The following is a 21,102-nucleotide window of genomic DNA, read 5'->3' as shown; positions in this document are numbered from 1 at the left end:
ACTCCGTTAGCCTTCTCTTCCCCAAGAGGCTGAGTTTTCCTTCCTTGTGCCTGGTCGGGCTTTGTCAAGTGAGCTATCAACTCAGCCTTGTACGAAAAGGAACCATTCCTATCCGCAGCCTCTCGGTCATACAGGAAGGCGGCTACCTCCTGAGTGTGAAAGTTGCAGGAATGTTCAGGCTGGGGAAGAGCCACCTCCAGAAAGAAGCTGTTGGTGAAGCCGGGACTCCCAGCTTCCACTGGGAGCTTCCACAGCTTCCACACAGCTGTGTGCGTGTGACAATCGTCTGCTGGCCCTGCCACATAGGCGCTTCTCCATCACAGTGGCTCAACTGAGAGGATCCGGGCTGCAGCGAAATTCCTCAGCATTCTCCCCAGGCTCCTTCCTGTCCTGCATCCCGCCGGCCAACGTGCGGATAGCCAGGCTAGAGAGGGGACATCAGATACGGCCAGCCAGAAAGGATTCCCTCTTGGCTCACCCTAGAAGCCACGTTGCACCAAGTTCCACGTCTGGCTTTTGCTCATGACTGGGTTCAGTGTGTCCAACTCCAACTGACTCTTCAGTTTTTAGCTAAAATATGTCTTCTAAGGCTGTCTCCCTCTGTTGTTACTTATCACTTACCACATCTGCCAGTTTGTTCAACCTCAGTCTTTCCTGATGAGCTGAGCACGATGCGACTTATTTAGCGGCATATTTCTGCCATCTGACACAATGCCTACCACACCCATTAGGCCCTTTACTGCATGTTGGCTGAATGAAATAACAAGTTATACTACATGCCCACAAAACTTTCAAAAGGAAACATCCAGAGACATCTAATGAAGGGAACACTTTATTTGGAGAGATCTGGGTCACTATTTTATCTTCATTTTCCATTAAGGCAGTAACAATCTTCCAGGAGGCAGGCGGGGGAGAATCATCTGAGGCTACATTAAATTCAGTCTAAGATAAAGCCAACTGCTTTGTGTTCAGATGCAGCAGAAATATAGATTATGGGCCGGGAGAAGCCACATACTGGCTTCTCGAACCTGCTGCCAGGGAACAGATGCAGGGCGAGGCGTTTCAATTGCTTTGAAAAATGGCTAAGTTCCATTACAAGATACCTCGTTGATGAGCCTTGTCACCATGACGGAGGGACCCTAGTGTTGGTTCACAATGCTCTGTGGCTCTTTAGCCTTCAGTATGCTTTCACGGAAATCCTATAACCTATTCGGGCTGCTCAAATTCACACTGCTCCTGTGGTTTGGCTTCAGAATTCTTTAAATGTCATTAGGTGTACATAGCGCTGTGGAGGGTGGCACTGTTCATTGGCACACATCGGCCCCTTGAGCCCCGGGGGTGGCAAAAAGCATCTGAAGTACCAAAAAAATAAACACTGATAGTATGGCCTTGCAGCAACCAGATGCACTAAGATCTAAGAGCAAACGAAAGCAGAACTGAGTGGTTAGTTAGCCATACCCCAGGCGGCACCGCGGTGGGTGGGGGACAGAGGCTTCGCTATGGCTCCACACTTCCCCCTAGTGGTCGGATGCTCAATGACACCCTCCTTGGACGTCACCTGTCTGGAGTTCGCAATCTTTCTGAAGGCACAGTATTGAAGATGTTAGACCTGGCCCGAGCCCAAATTCTAGAGTTAAAAAGCAGAAGCTTCCTATTGGTTGACAAAACCAAAACTTCACGACATTTGGGACCCTAGTTCTGAGGGAAGGCTCTGACGACGTTTTACTTCTGCAGGTCTCCCGAGATTCTGGGGACCCCACCAGCCTGACTGGTTCGTCAGGTGCTTCAAATGGCTCAGACATGACAGCGGGCAGCAGGGGTGGGCCACAGAGAAGGTATAGTTTGGAGAGAGTGTGGAGCAAAGCCGGAGGAGACAGAGTGTAGGAGAAGGGGAACAGAAGGTGAGGCTCGTAACAGAGCAAACGTTGCCTTCCGGAAACAGGCTTTAAGGACTGGTTTGGTGATATCCCCCTCTCCTGGTTCTCGCCTTGAACAAAAAAGGCAGCTAAATTAAGCCGGTTGGAAGTACTGTTAAAATTAATAACACCACAGCTACTAAACGTGACTAATGGCAAAAGCATGAAGGATGCCTTGGAAGATAAGGTGTTTTTTTTCCCCTCCAAATTTTCACAGAGGCAATAAATTCAACCATAAAAAAATATTTTTAAGAGGTTGCGTTCGTTTGTTTGTTTGTTTGTTTGTTTTTTTTTTTTTTTGCAAAAAATGAAGCATTTTTGTTAAATACCGGACAGGCTACCTGGCTGGACAAATATACACTTTTTGGAATCCTGTGTCGGTCGTGCCACCGGGTTGAAAACTCTGGAATGGCTTGAATCGCCCCCCTGCTTCTTGTAGGTGTCCCGTGCTCAGCCAGTGTGTGTGTGTGTGTGTGTGTGTGTGTGTGTGTGTGTCACCTCCCCTCTGGGCCTTACACCCTCTTCATGCCTTTCCCCATGAGGCAAGCAAACACTGTCATGACCATTTTGGGATTCACTTCAACCAGGTCTTCTGGAAGGGCGTACACTCTTGCTCCAATTTTTCGGGCCATGGAGATGGCATACCTAAAAGGAGAAAAGAGGAAGGATGAGGGCAGCCTGAGGAACAGCGGATGAAGGGGACCCCTTAGGAGCAGAGTTACAGTCGTACCACATACTACAGACCACACGCCATGTGCCACATGCCCTATGCTCTGCAAGACTCACGGCTGGGACAGCGGGAGCCAGTCATAGCCTCCTTCCGCTTCTGGGAGCCGAGCTCGGCCGCTGACGACAATTACAAAATTACAAAATCTCTCATCTGTCCTTACGGACCTCCCTCGCTCCTGCCGCTTCTGATGCCTTCCCCAAGAGGATCCGCTCGGGCTGCAGGGCAGCAAAACAGGTCATAGGACTGAAAAGGACGGGTGCTGCGACAGGTCTTCGGACCGCATTGCAACGACAGAAACACGCGCACGAGGGAGAAAGGAGGGGAGATGGCGTCTGTCATACTTGGACCTCACGCGTCAGTTTCATTCTTTGCCCCGTGGCAATCGTTGCCCACGGAGGCATGCATTTATTTATGCTACTCTAACACTAGAATAGCCAGAGTTTCACAGTACCCATTTTTCACGTAAAATTATCACAGCTCCAGTGGAACAGTTTGCTCTGTTTTTGTAATTATATGAAGATAATTTTTATGAGTTATGCTCTCTTTTCAAATGAGCCCACACTACTACCTGGAAACTCTTTTTTTCACCTCGGCGATTACCTCTTAGTAATAACCTGTAAGTAGTAACCTCTTACAATGGCGACTCAAGAGATTCTCCCTGCCACCCAAGGCCCCATTATGCCCTCTGCTCTGCAAACCAACTTAACTCTTACTCTATTGATCACGTTAAATTAAGGGCCTCAGGCAGGAGTGGTCCCCATTTTTTGCTCCCTGTTCATGTCTCAATCACTGCCTCTACATTAATGATCAATGGAATAAAAATGTATTTTCCCATTATAAACGGGAGAGGGGAATCGTTGAAAAATTAGAAACAAGAGCCTCAAAAAATCATGCAAATCTTGCCACCATAACACAGCCATTTGGGGGCATTTTTGTAGAATTGCTTTCACCCATTTTTCTCAGTAATTTTGTATCCTGTCCTTAGAGAAGAGTGCCCGAGAGCCTGGGCTCTGAAGTCAGATTTTGAATCTAAGCTGGACCACTTAGTGATTCTACAACCTTGGGCTCTGTAAGTGAACTTGAGGAGCTTCAAATTCCTTCAGCCTCATCACATTCCCCTTGAAAAACTAGGCCCAAGTCTTTTTTTCTTTTTTCTGGGCCTTCACACATATTCCTCCCTTTAGCATCCTTTCTGCCTCCTTCGCCTGGGTACCCCCACCTCTTTATTACTTGCCCTTTCAATTTATCTCATCTTAGACGTTACTTGCTCCGTAGAGCTTTGTTTCCCTTCCTGTCCCCTCCATAGTACCCCGTACCCCCTCCCCCCACCATCTCTTGTAACTGCCATTTGTAATTCTAGCATACAAGGAACAAAGGACCTACACTTCCCCAAACTGTGAAAAGAAGAAGACTATTGAGGTTATGAACATACAGGGCTGCCGGGCACTACTCAACTTGTTAATTCTGGACCTTTCTGATGGGTTGAATTGTGTCCCCCCCCCTCCCCCGCCCAAAGATAGATGGAAGCCCTATCCCCTAGTAACTCAGATGATGACCTTCTTTGGAAAGAAAGTTGTTTCGGGTGTACTTAGTTACGATGAGTAGAGTGGGGAGTAGAGTGGGGGCCCTAACCCAGTATGACCAGTGACATAGAGGTCATAGAGGAGACACAGACACAGAAGGAAGACAGCCACATAAAGTCATAGACACACAGGGAAGAAGATCACCTGGAGGGGAAGGCAGAGACTGCTGGCCAAGGACTGCTGGCCATCACCAGAAGCGAGGAGAGAGGCACGGGACCGACCCTCCCTCACAGCCTCAGAAGGAACCAACCCTGCCGACACCTCAGTCTTGTCCTTCTAGCTTCCACAACTGTGAGACAATACATTTCCGTTGTTTTAAGCTGCCCGGTTTGTGGTATTTGGTTGCGACCACCATCGGAAACTGATACAACCTGTTCCGAGAAAGGCACTCCTCCAGAGGATGGGTCAGCCAACTTGCCACAAAAACTCACAGAGCCCACATTTTAGGCTTTGTGGGCTTTGTCGCAATGACTCGAGTCCACCCTTCTAGCAGGGAAGCGGCTACAGAAAATATATAAATGAACAGGCACGGCTATGCCAATAAAACTTTATTTACAAAAGCGGACAACAGACCAAATTCGGCTCACAGGCTATCATGTGCTGACCCTCACTCTACATGCCAAAGCTGCCCTCAGGGAGCCACTCTCAAGCTGGTAAAGACTCTGGCCTTGAACCCCACCCCCTGCCTATTCATATCCACGGATAATCACAAATGGGATGTTTATATTTGGGCCTGCCATGTACCTTATTTAGGAAGTCTCCCATAGATTATGATTAAGACATTGGTTTTATGGGGGCGCCTGGGTGGTGCAGTCGGTTAAGCGTCCGACTTCAGCCAGGTCACGATCTCGCAGTCCGTGAGTTCGAGCCCCGCATCGGGCTCTGGGCTGATGGCTCGGAGCCTGGAGCCTGTTTCTGATTCTGTGTCTCCCTCTCTCTCTGCCCCTCCCCCGTTCATGCTCTGTCTCTCTCTGTCCCAAAAATAAATAAACGTTGAAAAAAAAAATTAAAAAAAAAAAAAGACATTGGTTTTATGAAACTATAGGCTTGCTTCTCAACTGGAAGAATATTCTTGTTGTTCTTGGTCTTGCCCCCATGCTTAACACTAGGACTCTTCAGCTGCTATTGTGCAATATCTAAAATAATGATGATGGGACACAGTAAATAATGAGAAGAAAAAGCATCGCTAGTGCAATAAACTGTGCAAAGGCACAAGCAATAGACTTTACAGCTATCCAGTTGCCAGCTGGGTCCCCCGCCTCCCCGGCCTCAGGTTTGTTTACGTACTTTGCATTGTTGAGTTTCTCTTCATCATTCAGGTTTTCCGTCTTCAGAAGGTCATAGTTAATGGAACCCGGTTGAATGGCATCAATGAGATCCAGAACAGGTAGACTTGTGCTAATCTTCGGGTCCTGCGCAGAGAGAGAGAGTTGGTCCATCAATATGCCCCCAAGTTACTTCTGTTCAGCTCAAGGGAAATGGCTGGTTCTTTCGTCTTTTTTTTTTTTAATTTTTTTTTTTAACATTTATTTATTATTGGGAGACAGGGAGACACAGAGCGTGAGCGGGGGAGGGGTAGAGAGAGGGAAGACACAGAATCTGAAGCAGGCTCCAGGCCCCGAGCTGTCAGCACAGAGCCCGACGCGGGGCTCGAACTCACGAGCTGTGAGATCATGACCTGAGCCGAAGTCAGTCGCCTAACCAACTGACCCACCCAGGCGCCCCATCTTTCGTCTTAAATACGAAATAAATACAGCCTACACTGGGAAATGCCACAGTGTTCCACACGGTGTTGCAAGTCAACTGTAGCTTCTGTAGGGGCGTCACCAACTTCCTGGCGCCTGCCTCACTAAGCTGAGGAAACCCACTGTCTGCCCACAGGCAAACAGTGAATGGCAACAGGTTCATATGACATCCCGGAAGTGACTGGCAGGGATCATGATGAGGCCCCTGCTGGGCAGGAGTTTCAGAGGGCGCCCCTTTCTTGGAGACCTCAGGGAAAGAATAGAGTCCATGGGTCTAAGGAGGTGGTTGTGGCAGTCGTGTGATTAAATGCAGTGACGGTAACTAGCACTTGTCGGTGCCTCACTGTTTGCCCAGAACTTTCTCCTAGGCTACCTCATGTGTCACTGCAAGCCCCAGGTATAGGCATCTCGTCTTAATTTATAGCGAGTGAAGAGAGTTTCTGAGGTTAAGTGCCTCACTCCTAAGTGGTGGAGCTGGGATTTGAACCTGGGTACTCGGACTTAAAATCCTGGGCTCTTTTCTCTGGCCCTGTGAAACACTGTGATTTTCACGCATAGAGCCGTGGATGCTCCCACGTGCTCTCCCCCATCCCGGGGACCTGTGAGCACACATGGAGAGGCAGCTGCCCACACCATCTGAGCACGGTCAAGTCCAAACACTGCACACCTGGAGGGTCCAAATCAGAAGAATTTCTTTTTTTAATGTTTTTTTAATTTTTATTTTTGAGACAGATTGAGAGCATGAGTGAGTAGTGAAGGTGCAGAGAGAGAAGGAGACAGAGGATCCGAAGCGGGCTCTGTGCTGACAGCAGACAGCCTGACATGGGGCTTGAACTCACGAACCGTGAGATCATGCCCTGAGTCAAAGTCAGATCCTTAACTGACTGAGCCATCCAGGCGCCCCTCAGAATAAATTCTTAGTAAGAAACAAGCTACAGGACCCCTGCAAGGTGCTAGGTCTCTAGCACTGGTCCTCTGGATAAGACGAAGAGTGATATTTTTAAAAAGATAAAGCGTCCATTTTTATTTACTTCTTGGTAATAGGGGAACTACCACAAAAATGAATTACTATGCAATCACAACCATTTCCAGCGTTAGCCTGAGCCTTGATGAACAGCCGCAAGGGAAACAAAATGGAAGGGTCTGAGTCTGGCCGTCTCTCCTACTTTCTGCCCACCATCTTGCCGAAGTGCCGATGGGCAGAGATGACCAGCACTTGGCATTCACAGATGAGGAGGGGACCAGGGCTATTTCCAAAATGGTTCCTCAAGAGTGAAGTGTGTTCAGTTTTTTAGGGTTTCACTTAAAAAGAATGTGGGGCTAATTTGACTTCTTCCGTGTGTGTGTGTGTGTGTGTGTGTGTGTGTGTGTGTTTTACTTCATCAATTCTATAATGACTTAGTGAGAAGACAGGAGAAAATTAGCCCAGAGCAACACAAGAAACCAAAGAGCTGTCAAACATTCCCAGGAGTGAGTCCCAGGAGAAGGCCCCAGAAGCCCCAGGGTGACCTGGCGGGCCCCAGCGGCACGTGTGTTACAGAAAGATTGCACCTCGGGGCTATCTACACAATCCCTGCATAGTAATGGTTAAGCGACCTAGAGATACACACTGCTCAGTAACCTCACCCTGCAGGTAAAGGCGCATTCCGCTCCCTGATGGATCCTCCCCTGCAATTACTAGCTGTAACCTCGATTACTTGAGTTCCAGTTTCCTTACCTATAAAATGAGGAAAACAGTAAAGCTGTCTTCACAATGTCTGTGAGATGACCTGAGACATCATAAACAAAGAGCCCCTGCTACTCAGGGCACACTCCATACTGAGAGTGCTCCCAAACGTGGCCCGTTGTCTGCTTTTATCAATAAAGTTTTATTGGAACACAGCCATGCCCATTCATATATATACTTTCCCATAGCTGCTTCCCGGCCACCACAGCAGGGTCCAGTAGCTCTGACAAAGCCTGCCTTTCCAAATCTTCTTTCGTTAGACCTTGCTTGCACCTCTCACCAGCCTCTGCTCCTGCCTCTAGTAAGTTCTCCAGACGGAAGGGTCAGCCGTTATCTGTGATGAGCTCACAGGGAATGGGCGCTCTTGGTATAGCACAACTCAGAAATACTTCCTACTCTTTTCGGTGGGGTGAAACTTTAATTTTTTTTCTTTATTTTGAAGCAGAAGGCTGTTTTCCTGATTTTGAAGCAGAAGACTGAATCGTGACAAACTGCCTCTGCAATCATAGAAATACAGACTTTGAAGGGGTCCCCTGCTCTAATTCCTGACCTTTAAACTAAAAAAAAACATAGGTAAGACGGTCCAGACATTATGACACGAATCAGGTGTGCAAGTCCCTAGAGGAAGGATCCAACTAATGTATGAAACACGAGTTAAGAAATTTAATAAAATATAATGCTGTTTTTAATAAAAATGGGATTTGGATCCAAGTACACAACTACTTTTCTCCGAAAAAATATCACACGGGAGATCTTTTCGCTTTTTACATTTCACCATCATTATGCTAAAAATCTGAATCACGGAGCCACGCACATTTAAAAAATATTATATTTTATGTTACTTTGGAAGAAACATGCCTAAAATAAGGTGCTAAGACGATGGGTTTTTTTTTAAATTAATTATTTCAGGAGAAAATGACAAGAAATTTGTCAATGAAATGGCCTGTGACCGTCAAAACAATAATGGGCCATTCAAGCAAAATCAAAATTGGAGAGGGAGACTCAGATACCTCACACTGAAGGTCACTTTAAAATGGAGTGAAAACAATAAAGATTAGCATAGAGCTCAGGTGGCTGTGAGCGGTAGACTAAGATTTTTACCTTGAAACTGGAGATGGATGAACTTTTCTCCGCTTCCTTCAATGTTTCATTCACCCAGTTGACAATAATGTCATCATTGACCTTCTGCCCGCCTCCAATTTCTTCAAGAATATTCAGGGTGTACCTGAAAAAAAAAAAATCAAGAATGATTTCTGGAGAAAAGTTGCTAAGGAATTCAATGACACAGAAAATAGCCAGGGTAGAAATGTTCTTTTCTTTCTAGAAATGCCACGGCACGGAGCCTAGATACCGTTAGGTTTGTGGGGAAAAAAAAATAACATTTGTTCCTTTTGGGGAAATTTAAAATGTAGCTTTATCGTTATTATAGTGAAATGCAGAACAAATACATCCTTCTGAGCACAGTCATTGCTCTGGGTAGGAAGAGAAAGCACAAAAGAACAGAAGGGAAGGAAAACCGAGCAAAGGATTCAAAACAGTGACACTCTTCGTAAAGGAACCCTAAAAATTGACAAACAATTCAATGTTAAAAAAACCCCAAGAGCCAACATAATAAAGGAAAAAATATAAAAGAGTCTCCTTCTTCTATCATAAAAAGAGAAATACTAGGCATACACGGACTAAAGTGAATCTCTAGTCTGAGCATAAGAATCACCTTTCACACATACTATTATGAGAATTGGGTTTTGGGTGTGTGTGTGGGGGGGTGATTAAAAAGATGCTTCAAGCTCTAGTAAATGAGAGACTGGAGTGGTAGGTGCAATAAATAAAATGACTTCCTCCCACAGAAAGCAAGGAGAAAGTCAAGATGAGAAATGCTTAGTCTGGGCCCAGAGATAGGATCAAATGCTAAGGAAGTAAAGGATACAAATGGGGTAAGTCTCAGGTAGCTTTTCAAAATGATCCTCTCTTAGAACAAGGCCCTAGTTTTTGATCAGTTCATGAAGATGATGGTTTTTGGCATAAGTGGCTTCGTGTTCCCTGAGAGTGAGCAGGGGTATTGACTTATGAGCATTTACTGTAACATTTAGGAATTTCTGCCTGGTGAACGTGGTAAGAGAAGGCAGATGAACTCATGCTTCATCGGGTCATGTCTCTATGCAGCCTCATGGGGCGAACTGAGCTCATCTGCTGGAGGCTCCGCTCATCTCAGGGATGTGTTCTCACTTCCCTTTGTCAGGAGGCCCATACTGCTTTGTTGACAGTGTAGGGAACCAAGGGCATACAGATTATTTTGAGTTAAAAAGCCATCAAAACCCAACAGATTCAGGAAAAGCTCTTTACCTCCCTCTAGGAGGGCCTTAAAAAATTTAGATAGAGGACCTGCTCCAGGAAGAGGGCCAGCATCAGAGATAATTGATTGCATTACACTATGAACTAGGTGCAGTAGATTGGGAGGAAACTAGAAAGTTCTTTTTGATCAAAGTTCTCCATGTCCATTGATTCTGAGTGGCCCACCAAACATCTGTTTCCCAAACATTTACTTTTTTTCACCTTCCCGCCAATTGCGTTTCTTCCCTTCGAAGTCCCAGACCCCTAACCCCGTCTCTTTATTTCAGAAGGATGTATATACCTCATTTTGTCTGACCATCTTTGGAATTTCCATGTCTGTGTGGATTCCTGTTCCTACAAAATTAAATTTGACTTTCTCCTACTAAGCGGTCTCATGTTAATTTGGTTCTTAGGCCGGCTGGAAGGATTGTGAAAGGCAGAGGAAGTGGTGCCTCCCTGCCAACACCCTTAAGTGGACAGAAGCAGGGAAGGAAGGAAGGAAGGCATACCTTCCTTCCTCCCAGAAGCAGGGAAGGAAGTGGTACACACAGGCTCACCTCTACACAAAAGTCTATCTGTGCAAACACAAATAGCCAGCCACCAAGGAACAAGGACACTTAGGGACACGCAGAAAATCATGGAGGCAGCTGACTGCAGTCAGGGGTCTGAGTATGGCCCCTCGGGGTGGCCCAGAGTTCTGCCGAGTACAAAACTGCCTTTCCCCCACCTCAAGGAAGGTGTAGCGGTTTAAATGGAATCATATACCCACCTGGAAGTAAAAATGGTAAAAAGAAAGGATAGAATTAGGGCAGAGTCTCAATTCTGGACCGTCCACAGAGTACTAACTGTAGATTCAAAATTTGAAACAAAAATCCATCTGGCCCATGTCTGCCTAGGATTTTCCTTGGTAGGAAGATTGATCATCTTCCTCCACGCCATCAAACATGTTTGATGTTGAACTGGAACTTCTAGACAGGATCCCAGTATCACTGGTGTTTGCAAACTGTGCGGTGCTGAAAAGCCCTCTGTCACGGCGAAAGGGTGTCGTGAGCTCTGGCTTCAGCCACTGCCTGATTCAACAAAAGAGGATTGATGACGTGGGCATGTGCAGCGCTGGAGGGTCTGCGAAGATTACTGGCTTGCTTTCCTGCCTTCCGATGCTTGTTTGATTTATTTAACGTCTGACCCAGAGGGACAAGCCCTGGTGTTCTGTTTCGCAAGCACCTAACCCAAATTCACTGCCCACGGCCTGTTTGATTTGGGGTGAATTCCTCATTTGCCTGCCTCTTTGGTCATTTGCTGGAGTCTAATTGTTGCCATCTGCCGGCAGCTTCCTCCTATCTAGCTTTTGTCTCCAAATTTATACACACACTATTTGCCAGCTTTCTAATCTGAGAACAATTCCCAGGCTACTGAAGGGGAAAGGGAGGTTTAAGCACACATCTATCTCTCATTTGTTCTTGGTGGGCGGGGCGGGGGGGGGGGGGGGCGGGGAATGACATGCCATTTATTGGCCAGATAAATGACCAAATTAGCACATCTGTGCAATCCGATGAAATAAATTCCGGCTAGAACTAGCTCTAAATTTAACAGATCTGTGAATGTGTGGCACACAGAGAAAAAAAAAAAATCCCTTCTGGTTGCATTTACATAATTATCAGTCATTTCATCGCCTTCAACAGAAATGCATTTGTCTGTCCACTTTCTTATATGCACCATGCTGTCGTAAAGGCTCAGGAGAAATGTGACTTATTAACCAGGTGGGACAGCAGCTGCAGTCTAGATTTTATCACACGTACACCAGCCATCAAGTACGGCATCGGGCCACGTTTCTATAAGATGTGCAGAACAAAGCTGCTATTACAAAGTGATTTCCAGGTCTCATAAGACTCAAAATGGCCTGAGTTTTTTTTTTTTTTTTTAATCACTAAAACAGAAAATATCAAAGATTATTTCATATTCAAACCCAAAAGTCAACTTAACCATTGTAACTAAAAAGACTCGTTTTGTTTTTTAAAGCAATCAGGGCACCCGGGTGGCTCAGTTGGTTAAGCGTCCACGTTTGGCTCAGGTCATGATCTCATGGTTCGTGAGTTCAGACCCCACGTCAAGCTCGGCGCTGACAGCATGGAGCCTGCTTGGGATTCCGTCTCCCTCTCTTTCCGCCCCTCCCCTGCTCACTCTGTCTCTCTCTCTCTCTCTCTCAAAAATAAATAAAACATTAAAAAAATAAATAAATCAATCAGCAGCTGAAGCCAGTCTATTACAAATTAAAAACACATGTGAAAGGCAATCGAAAATAGGTCACACGTGTTTCTGAAAATATGCTGGTTAGGGCAGCCCTTGGGCACTTTCAGTGACGTTCTAGATGCACGCAGCAAAATGAAAGACGGAGCTGAAGTTTCTTTAGTTCTGAAGTCTTCTGGGCCAGAAGGGCCTTGTAACATCTGCCTTTAAATTTCAAGGAGACCTCGGGTTAGAGATGGGTAGTTGAGCACTACACCAGATAAAGCACGCGTGAATCGGGCAGCGAACTCCATTATGATCATTTCTGACTATACGGTATCGCCTGACATACTTATGGGGCCATACTTATGGGGACATACTTATGGGGACATACTTATGGGGCCATTATGAGTATCAGGATGTATAGACGGTGGCTGGGGAATAAAGCTGGAGTGCCTAGAGACGCTACATGCCTTATCTTTGTCATTCACTTGTTAGACATAATGTAATGTGACATGTGGCCTCTGGAACTTCCTTCCAGGTAGAAAATGAATTAGGCCACAGTAACATAGGTTCTAATTAAGGGTTGTAAGATTTCTGCCTGGTCAAGGCTATCAGTATAGGGGGAAAGTGTGAAGCATTTTAAAAGTAAACTATTTTATATTTACAGATTTGCTCTCTTAAATTCTTCCCAGGCTCACGGTTTTGTACCAAAAATTGTTGACTTTTCCGATAATTTATTTTCTACTTACATATTATATTCTACCTTCTTCAAGTAACATGCCACATGGCTCTCACATTAATTCAGTTTATATTAAACTCTAAAAGGTATCAAAAATTGTCTTGTGAAGAACTAACAGGAAATTCTGCTTCTGGCCATGGTCTGGTAACGGGGACCAGATTTCCTTTTTTGCCTTAAACACCCAAACACAATGAAAAACATATGAAACAATGTTGCTCAGATGCTGGATAATAGGAAGCACAAAACAGTCTGCCCCTGAAATAAGGAAAGCAAATCTGGTGAGCCCTAAGATTATCCCAGTGTGTTACACGAAGAGTTTCCAGGCTGCAACGCAGGGAGAGAGAACCCAAACGGAGCACAGTAGTCCCTCTGAGTTGACAGGACAGGATTGAGACCTCAAGGAAGCCAAGGTGCCTGGAATTTGTGGGGCAGAATACCAGAGAGGGGAGAGCTGCCGGGAAAGGACAGATTCATCTAGAAAGAAAGCTCCAGACATTTTCAGAGGGTTTGCCTCAGGTCTTTAGCTGGGTAAAGTGAGTTAACTCAGCACATGTGTGTGTGGACCAGAGCTGTCAGAAACGAAGGGGCAGAATGATTCTTGGAACTCACACAGCACTGTAGATAATTTGGTTCCCACCAGTTGGAGTGTTAAAACCTCATGATACATGGAACCTGAAGTTCAGTACTCACAGGAGATTATCTCAGTATTGAGAGACAAAATTAGCTCAAGACTAATTGAACTTTTAAGTTAGCCTGCAAAGGATCAAACTGTGTTTAAGTAACTTAACTGCATCCCAGGACAAAATTTAAGAATATTTAAAGGCATACGGATGTATCCAGCCCATAGCAAGGTGAAATTCACAAGGCCTCACATACAATAAAATTAGTAGGCATGCAAAGAAGCAGTAAAATATGACCTATAATGAAGATAAAAATCAATTAATAGAAACAGACTCAGAAATAACAGTTACTATAATTATGCTCTATATGTTCAAGAAGGTAGAGGAAAGAGATACGGGAGATGCCTTTTAAAAGACCCTCCTCAAATTTTTATACATGAAAACTATAATGTCTGAGATAAAAAAGAAATACTATACACACTGGATGGAACCAATGTAAGATTAGACACTGCAGAAGAAAGAGCTCAGTGAATTTGAAGACAAAGCAATAGAAATGATCCCAAATGAAACGTAGTGAGGAAAAATGAAACAGGGGAAAAATGAATAGAGTATCAGTGAACCCTGGGACAACTTCAAATGACCAAATATGTGTGGATTTGGACAAATATGTGTCCCTCAAAAACAAACTGCGCTGGGTAGTACAGGAAACGTATCTGAGGAAATAAAAACCAAAATTTCCCACAGTTGATGAAAACTATAAGCCCTCAGTTTCAAGAAGTTCAACAAACCTCAAGCATGAGAAACACCAAAGCCCATCATCATCAATTTGCTTGAAACCAGTGATAAAGAGAAAATCTGAAAATATGCCAGAGAAAAAAAGACATTATGTACAAAGGAATGAAGTTAAGAATGACAACAGATTTATCAGCAGAAACAATGCAAGCCAGAAGACAAAGAACATTATCTTTAAAGTACTGGAAGAAAAAACTACCAACCTAGAATTCCATACTCAGAGAAAATATCTTTCAAACATGAAAATGAAATAAAGACTTTTTAGGGGCGCCTGGGTGGCGCAGTCGGTTGAGCGTCTGACTTCAGCCAGGTCACGATCTCGCAGTCCGTGAGTTCGAGCCCCGCGTCAGGCTCTGGGCTGACGGCTCAGAGCCTGGAGCCTGTTTCCGATTCTGTGTCTCCCTCTCTCTCTGCCCCTCCCCCGTTCATGCTCTGTCTCTCTCTGTCCCAAAAATAAATAAACGTTGAAAAAAAAATTAAAAAAAAAAAGAATAAAGACTTTTTAGGCATGTGGAAGCTGAAATGCATCCTCACCAGTGGAGGATTTCACACTACTAGAAATATTTCAGATAGAAAGCAAATGATATCAGATGAAAATCTGGATCTGCACCACGAAAAGAAAAGCACCAGGAATGGCAAATGTCTAAGTAAGTATAGCACCTTTTCCCCTTATTTTGAAAGCCTCTTTAGGGGCGCCTGGGTGGCGCAGTCGGTTAAGCGTCCGACTTCAGCCAGGTCACGATCTTGTGGTCTGTGAGTTCGAGCCCCGCGTCGGGCTCTGGGCTGATGGCTCAGAGCCTGGAGCCTGTTTCCGATTCTGTGTCTCCCTCTCTCTCTGCCCCTCCCCTGTTCATGCTCTGTCTCTCTCTGTCCCAAAAATAAATAAACGTTGAAAGCCTCTTTAAAAGATAATTTGTTATTTATACAAATCTAAAAATAAGACTGGAAAAAGATATGTCATGTTAAAATTAATCAAGAAAAAGCTGGAGTAGTTATATTAACACCAGAAAAAGTAGATTTCAAAGAAAAGAATATTACCAGGAATAAAGAAGGCCATGCCATGATGAGAAAGGAGTGGTTCATTAAAAGGACAAGCCATCTAAAATATTTAGAAATCTAATAACAGAGTTCCAAAATAACTGAAAGAAAATTTAAAGACTTGAAAGGAAAAAAAAAAATGACAGGAAAATAACAAAACACAACTTTGGTTTTAAGCTTAGCTTAAAATGTAGTTTTGCTGGTTTGTGTCACATTCTTGAAAATTTGCTAGTTTTCCAGGTTGATAATACCCTCAATAAAAAGCCACTTCCCCGAGTTACATTACCTTCTCATTAACTGCCATATCAAGGCTAACGTTAGAGTACGATTTCCTTCATTGAGATCTTGTCCACCGATGCCAACCAGGGAAAACTTAGCTTGATTCTTCCCCAGCTCCACGGCATAGTTACAATTCTCAAGCTGTTAACGAGCAAGAAGGAACACATTCTAATGCCACCATATTTATGATGAGACATATCAGATGAGATAATAAAAATAAAGACACAAAATGAAATAAATATTGTCACACTGAACGATCTCTCAAGACTTGCCTGGTTCTGCAATTCTGGGATTCTAATTAGTCAAAGAATTTTCCATCTTCTCTTAACTAGAACCCCTCACTTCCACCAAAAAAAAAAAAAAAATTTCTAGTGTACTCCAAGTGCAAAACCAAAATGAATTTGTTATTATGAATACTGTCATGGCTGTATCACACTACAGAAACAGAGGGCCATGCTCAGTTACCTGTCCATAATATTCCTAAAACAACTGAATTTGTGGAGGCAGACACAGAAAATCCGCATCTTCCATTTTACGTGCACATAAAGGGCTGACATGTGGGACAGGTATTCCCATGGCTACGCTTGGATCGTTAAGAGCCGAAGGGACAAGAAATGGTGAGAAATATTTGTGCCAACCCCACTTCCGCTTTTACGAAACAATGTGTCCCCACTGTGCTGACATGAGACAAACTCTTTGTACAAGTCAAACTGCCCGTATAAAGCTCTAATTCTTTAGAAAATAAGAATAAGGATCCTGCTGGTGGAAGAGCAACCCTGTAGTCCTGCTCGCTCTAATTATCTTAATTAGCATTTTTACATCATCATGTTTAAAGACATCCGATGTGGAATTATAAATAAGTAATCAACTGAAATAATGGGCTCACTGTAATGAAACTATTCAGGCTTCTGATTGCTGTACTATAATTTAATCCCTGGATAAACATTACTTATCTAAGTTTGGCCCCCTAATCAAGTATTCACAGGGTGCTCCCGCAGGCTTATGGCTTCACCTGCCTGTTGGAACATCGCAAGAGTCACTGTTTACCTTCTTCATGTTGCCTCCCAGTTTGGGGTATGGTGGTTTGTTTACTCTGTTCCAATCAACAGGGACTTTAATCTTTTCATAGAGCTGGAAGATGACCAGGGCATCTGATAAGTCACTGAACAAAAACAAACAGAAAAGGATCCTCAGATCGCCACCCTTTAGTAAGGGCCCGCAGTGGGCAGGCACTTCTTCATACATCAGCACAAGGGACATTTGCGACAACCTGGCAAAATTAGTATTAGAAGCTTCATCTTTAGCTCTGACTCAGAGGAACTGAAGAAACTTCCTCACGGTCTCTCCCAGGTGTGACTACCTATGCTTCCATAAGCCGGAACACGCTGCCTCCAGGAAAAGAAATGAGGCTTCAACAAATGGCATGGGAGACGCCATTAGCTTCATCACCATGAACTTAACTTGTTTGTTTGTTTGTTTGTTTTGCCTGTGTCTGAGCGGAGCGCAGGCTTACAATATGTAGTAAATCTGTCCGGTTGCCGGCTTACGATTTTCTAGTGAACACATAGCAAAGATGGTTGATGGAAGTGAGTTTCTCGGCTGAAGATTCAACACCTGCGTCTCCATTTGGGACCATCCCCCTTCTCACCAAGATGCATACATTTGGGGAAGAGAACTGCATGCCACAGAGATATCTGAGACCCCAGGGATCTTCCAAGGTCTCGGTGTCTCACATTAAAGATGAGTCCCTCCACGGGGCGCCCAGGCGGCTCAGTCGGTTAACGTCCAACTCCTGGTTTTGGCTAGGGTCGTGATCTCACGGTTCATGGGTTCTGGCCCCATGTCAGGCTCTGCGCTGGCAGCGTGGAGCCTGCTTTGGAATCCTCTCTCTCTCTCTCCCTCTGCCCCTCTTCCTCTTGTTCTCACTCTCTCTCAAAATAAATAAACTTAAAAAAAAAAAAAGATCTGTATGTTTAAAAAAAAATAAACAGGATGAGTCCCTACATATCCTTACCTGTACAAATGGTTGACTCGAGGGTTAACGCCCAAGGAATTCATCCAGTTCCTAAATGTCCGCTCTTCTCTTGTCTCACCTAAATTAATGAAGACCCGTTATCTTTCAGGCCCCTAAGAAGAGAGGCCTTTTTTATGGTCAAAGTTTCACTCAAGAGGCTATCCGAAAAACGAAACAAAGAATGAAGAAAATTTACTCAATAAACCTTAATAGATTTGGGTGACACTTGTTACGCGGTTAATTTTTTTCTCTCTTCCAATTCCATGAGTGTGTGTCTGTACCATCCATTAGTCGTGCACGAGCTCCCGTGTGGGGAAGCGGTTCAGAGCCGCCACTCAAGAGGCTAGCATTCTTTCAAGGTCAACAAGGCTTTCAGGCCTCAAAGTGCGATCACGCAAGCTAGACGGCTAACATGGGAGGCAAACATACTTGCCCCTTGAGCTCAGAAAGGAGAGAGAACAGCGTGGGCTAAGTTTGGAGGGAGTGGAATCTGAGCTTCACTTACAGGACCAGTAGAATCTGGACAGCAAAGAGGATTTGAGGGACGAGTAAGTGGTGGGGAGAGGAGGCGGGGTAGACAGGAACACAAAGAGGAGTGGCAGGCAAGGTCTGCGTCAAAACCGTTAGGAACTCATTTTTCAGGGATCTGTGTTCTCCGCGGAGATAAGGCTGCCCAGTGGCTGGAACCAGAATCAGGGATCTCTGAATGCCAGCTACCAGATGTTGGTTGATATATTAAACAATGCCAGTCATTATGGGTCCTTTTTTTTTTATTATTATTACTGTAATAAATTCTTGAGCAGGGCAGAGATATAATGAAGGTGGTGTTGTGATGTGCCTGGCAGCAGTGTGCGAAATTACTGAAAGGCAATGTGCATTTAAATTAAATACGCAGAGGGGACAGTGTGCGCCATTGGCACATGGGCACGTTCAAGTGCTTGATAGACAGAGGACCAGGCCCTTAAGACCTACTGAACTGGGTGGTGTATGATTTAATAAGAGCCCAGGAAGCAGTAAGGGAAAACAATCTAAGAGCCATTCTGCAGGAAGAACTATTAGTATTTACTAATTCAGTAGATTTAGAGGTGAAGAAGAGGAAAATATCAAAGCAGGGTTTTGGGGAGACAAAAGGTGGTATGATTAGTGAAAATGGAGTTTCTAAAGGAGAGTGGGTGGGCTGGCCGGAGGGCAGAAAGGCGATGCTGGGAGCGGGTGGGGGGCTGGGGGGGATGATCAATTCTGTTTGGCACATGCTGAATTTCAAGTGATGGTGGAGGGACCAAACGGGGATGTTCTAGAGGCAGCTGGAAGTGGCTGATTAGAGGCCTTGATGTATGTACTCGGTAGTCAACAAAATGCCTGGACCCCTGACCACAATTTATCAAATGATTCAAATGCACCACTGTTGGAATACAGATTGATTTTGCACATCCAGCTCGGGTAAAGCATCGCAGAGAAAAACAAAAACCAAAAAACAAAAACAATCAATACTTCAAATCTGGACTTCCTTTCTTTGGTGATATTCATTTAATATCAATTTTGCCTTGATTTTTTTTTTTTTTTTTTTTGGTCTCGAAACTAATTCATGATGGAAAAAAGAACCAGACTATAGTTACATGTTCAATCTTAGGGCACTAACCCCCAAATTCCAACCGTCCGAGATGCTGCCTCAAAACTTTACTCTTCCCCACCCACCCCCCCCAAATCCAAATCGAAGTAAGAAAACAAAAACAAAAACCTCACTAAACACCTCTTAGCATTAAGTTAAATATTTTCAGATGAAGAGTGACTGCAACCTCTTGCCTCCAGGAATTAACACTCAGTCCATTAAGTACATAAATTAGGTTTTTGGAACTCAGAATTTATTTCATCCTATAATTAAATGCATTGTCTTCCGTAAAACATTTAATTCTGGTAATGGATGAAGCCTATGTATAATGGATGTGACATAATGGTACTTGATTATTTCTGCTAGGTTGTAATTGACTTGGTTAATCTATTTATTCTCTTTGTTATATACCAGAGAATTGATGACCTTCCCCAACATGTGAGGGGTTCCCATTTGCTTAGCAGGTAATTTCAAACTGCCCTTGAATCAGAATTGTGAATGCCTTTCCAAACCTGTAAGTGACAGGTTTCCAGTTACCTTCGAGGGCCCCCCAGTCGATGTCCTGGTTCTCTGGTTTGTGCAGGGCAGGGTATCTGTTGAAGAGGTTGGCGATGAAAGCCAAGTTCAACTTGGGGTTCCCTCGAACAACATCTGTGGCTGTGACAAACTGCCGGCAGCCCAGCCTCTCTGCCTGCTGCAGCATGCATTCAGCCCTCTGGATGTCATCCTTCTCCTGTAACGACAAAGGTCATGTCAAGGCTGGGTCAAGACCCTCCATGCACAAAGTAGGCAGGGAACATGAAACAGTAACGGGAACCATACTGAAACCCTCAGGGCTTAACCTCAGATAGACACTTAACCACAGCATATTATTACTTACGTTTGCCTAAACTGAAATCAGCAAGTTACAAGTAAAAGGAATCTCAGAAATGGAGTAATTGAATCTCTCATCCCTATACAGAACCACTTCAGATGAATACTTGGTTGTCCTGTCTTTAAAGAGAGTCTACGATCTTATCATTTAAGTTGATCTTAATTATGTTCTGTGATTAAGCTTCCTTTTATTATTTGCTTGCACAGAGTCCGTGAGATTGTGTCTGCCAGCAGTGTTCATGGGATCACCAAAAATTATACTCCTATTCTCAGTTCATCGAAGACATTTACACCTGTCACTAAGAGCTTCTGATTAGTGTAACCACCTTTCCCAAACTGAGTTATTGGTATACTTGCAACTCAAACAAAATAAAATGTGCTCAGTTAGGTGAGCCACATAGTTATCGTTGATAGGTGAGCGACATAGTGTCACTGATAGGCAAGCTATATAGTGTCATTGAGAAGGACATAAGAGCAATTTGGCTTTTGTAAACTTCATTGAGGATTTGATATATTAAAAGTCTATTCAAATAGTTCTAGAGGATCTTCAGTCCTTTGTAAGTAGACTCTTACTAGAAGGTAAAGTTTCGTTGAAATGCGGTCCACCATTCTTAAACTTCTTAAGAGTCTATGAAACCACCAGTTTTCAGAAAACAGAACTTAAATTGATTTGTTAATATAATGCTTTACTAGATGACACTGTATCTGATACATTTCACGAGCTCCTCATTCGGAAATGAGTTAACTTTAACGTTAACTGATTGGACTTAACTCTAATGATAGCAAATGAGGCACAAACATGGATAAGGTAACCTCTCAAGGTCAATACCAAAGTGGTGGAAAAACTAAAGTCTGTGTTGACTGTTTTTAAGAATTCT

General features: G+C 44.2%; 1 protein-coding gene across 1 annotated transcript in view; it reads right to left on the bottom strand.

Moving 5' to 3' along the window:
• Window positions 1-814: 814 nt before the first annotated feature.
• The window catches only part of LCP1 (lymphocyte cytosolic protein 1), a 53,440-nt gene continuing 33,152 nt past the window's right edge, over window positions 815-21,102 (bottom strand). The window contains exons 11-17 of the mRNA XM_003980396.6: window positions 19,889-20,084; window positions 17,743-17,821; window positions 16,776-16,890; window positions 15,736-15,869; window positions 8,802-8,925; window positions 5,517-5,641; window positions 815-2,561 (exon numbers count right to left, since the gene is read on the bottom strand). Coding sequence (XP_003980445.1) covers window positions 2,429-2,561; window positions 5,517-5,641; window positions 8,802-8,925; window positions 15,736-15,869; window positions 16,776-16,890; window positions 17,743-17,821; window positions 19,889-20,084 — 906 coding nt within the window. The 3' untranslated portion in view covers window positions 815-2,428. The remainder of the gene's footprint in view (window positions 2,562-5,516; window positions 5,642-8,801; window positions 8,926-15,735; window positions 15,870-16,775; window positions 16,891-17,742; window positions 17,822-19,888; window positions 20,085-21,102) is intronic.

The sequence above is a fragment of the Felis catus genome, chromosome A1 (genome assembly GCF_018350175.1).
Source record: "Felis catus isolate Fca126 chromosome A1, F.catus_Fca126_mat1.0, whole genome shotgun sequence".
NCBI lineage: Eukaryota > Metazoa > Chordata > Mammalia > Carnivora > Felidae > Felis > Felis catus.
This window is presented reverse-complemented; position numbering and strand designations above follow the sequence as displayed.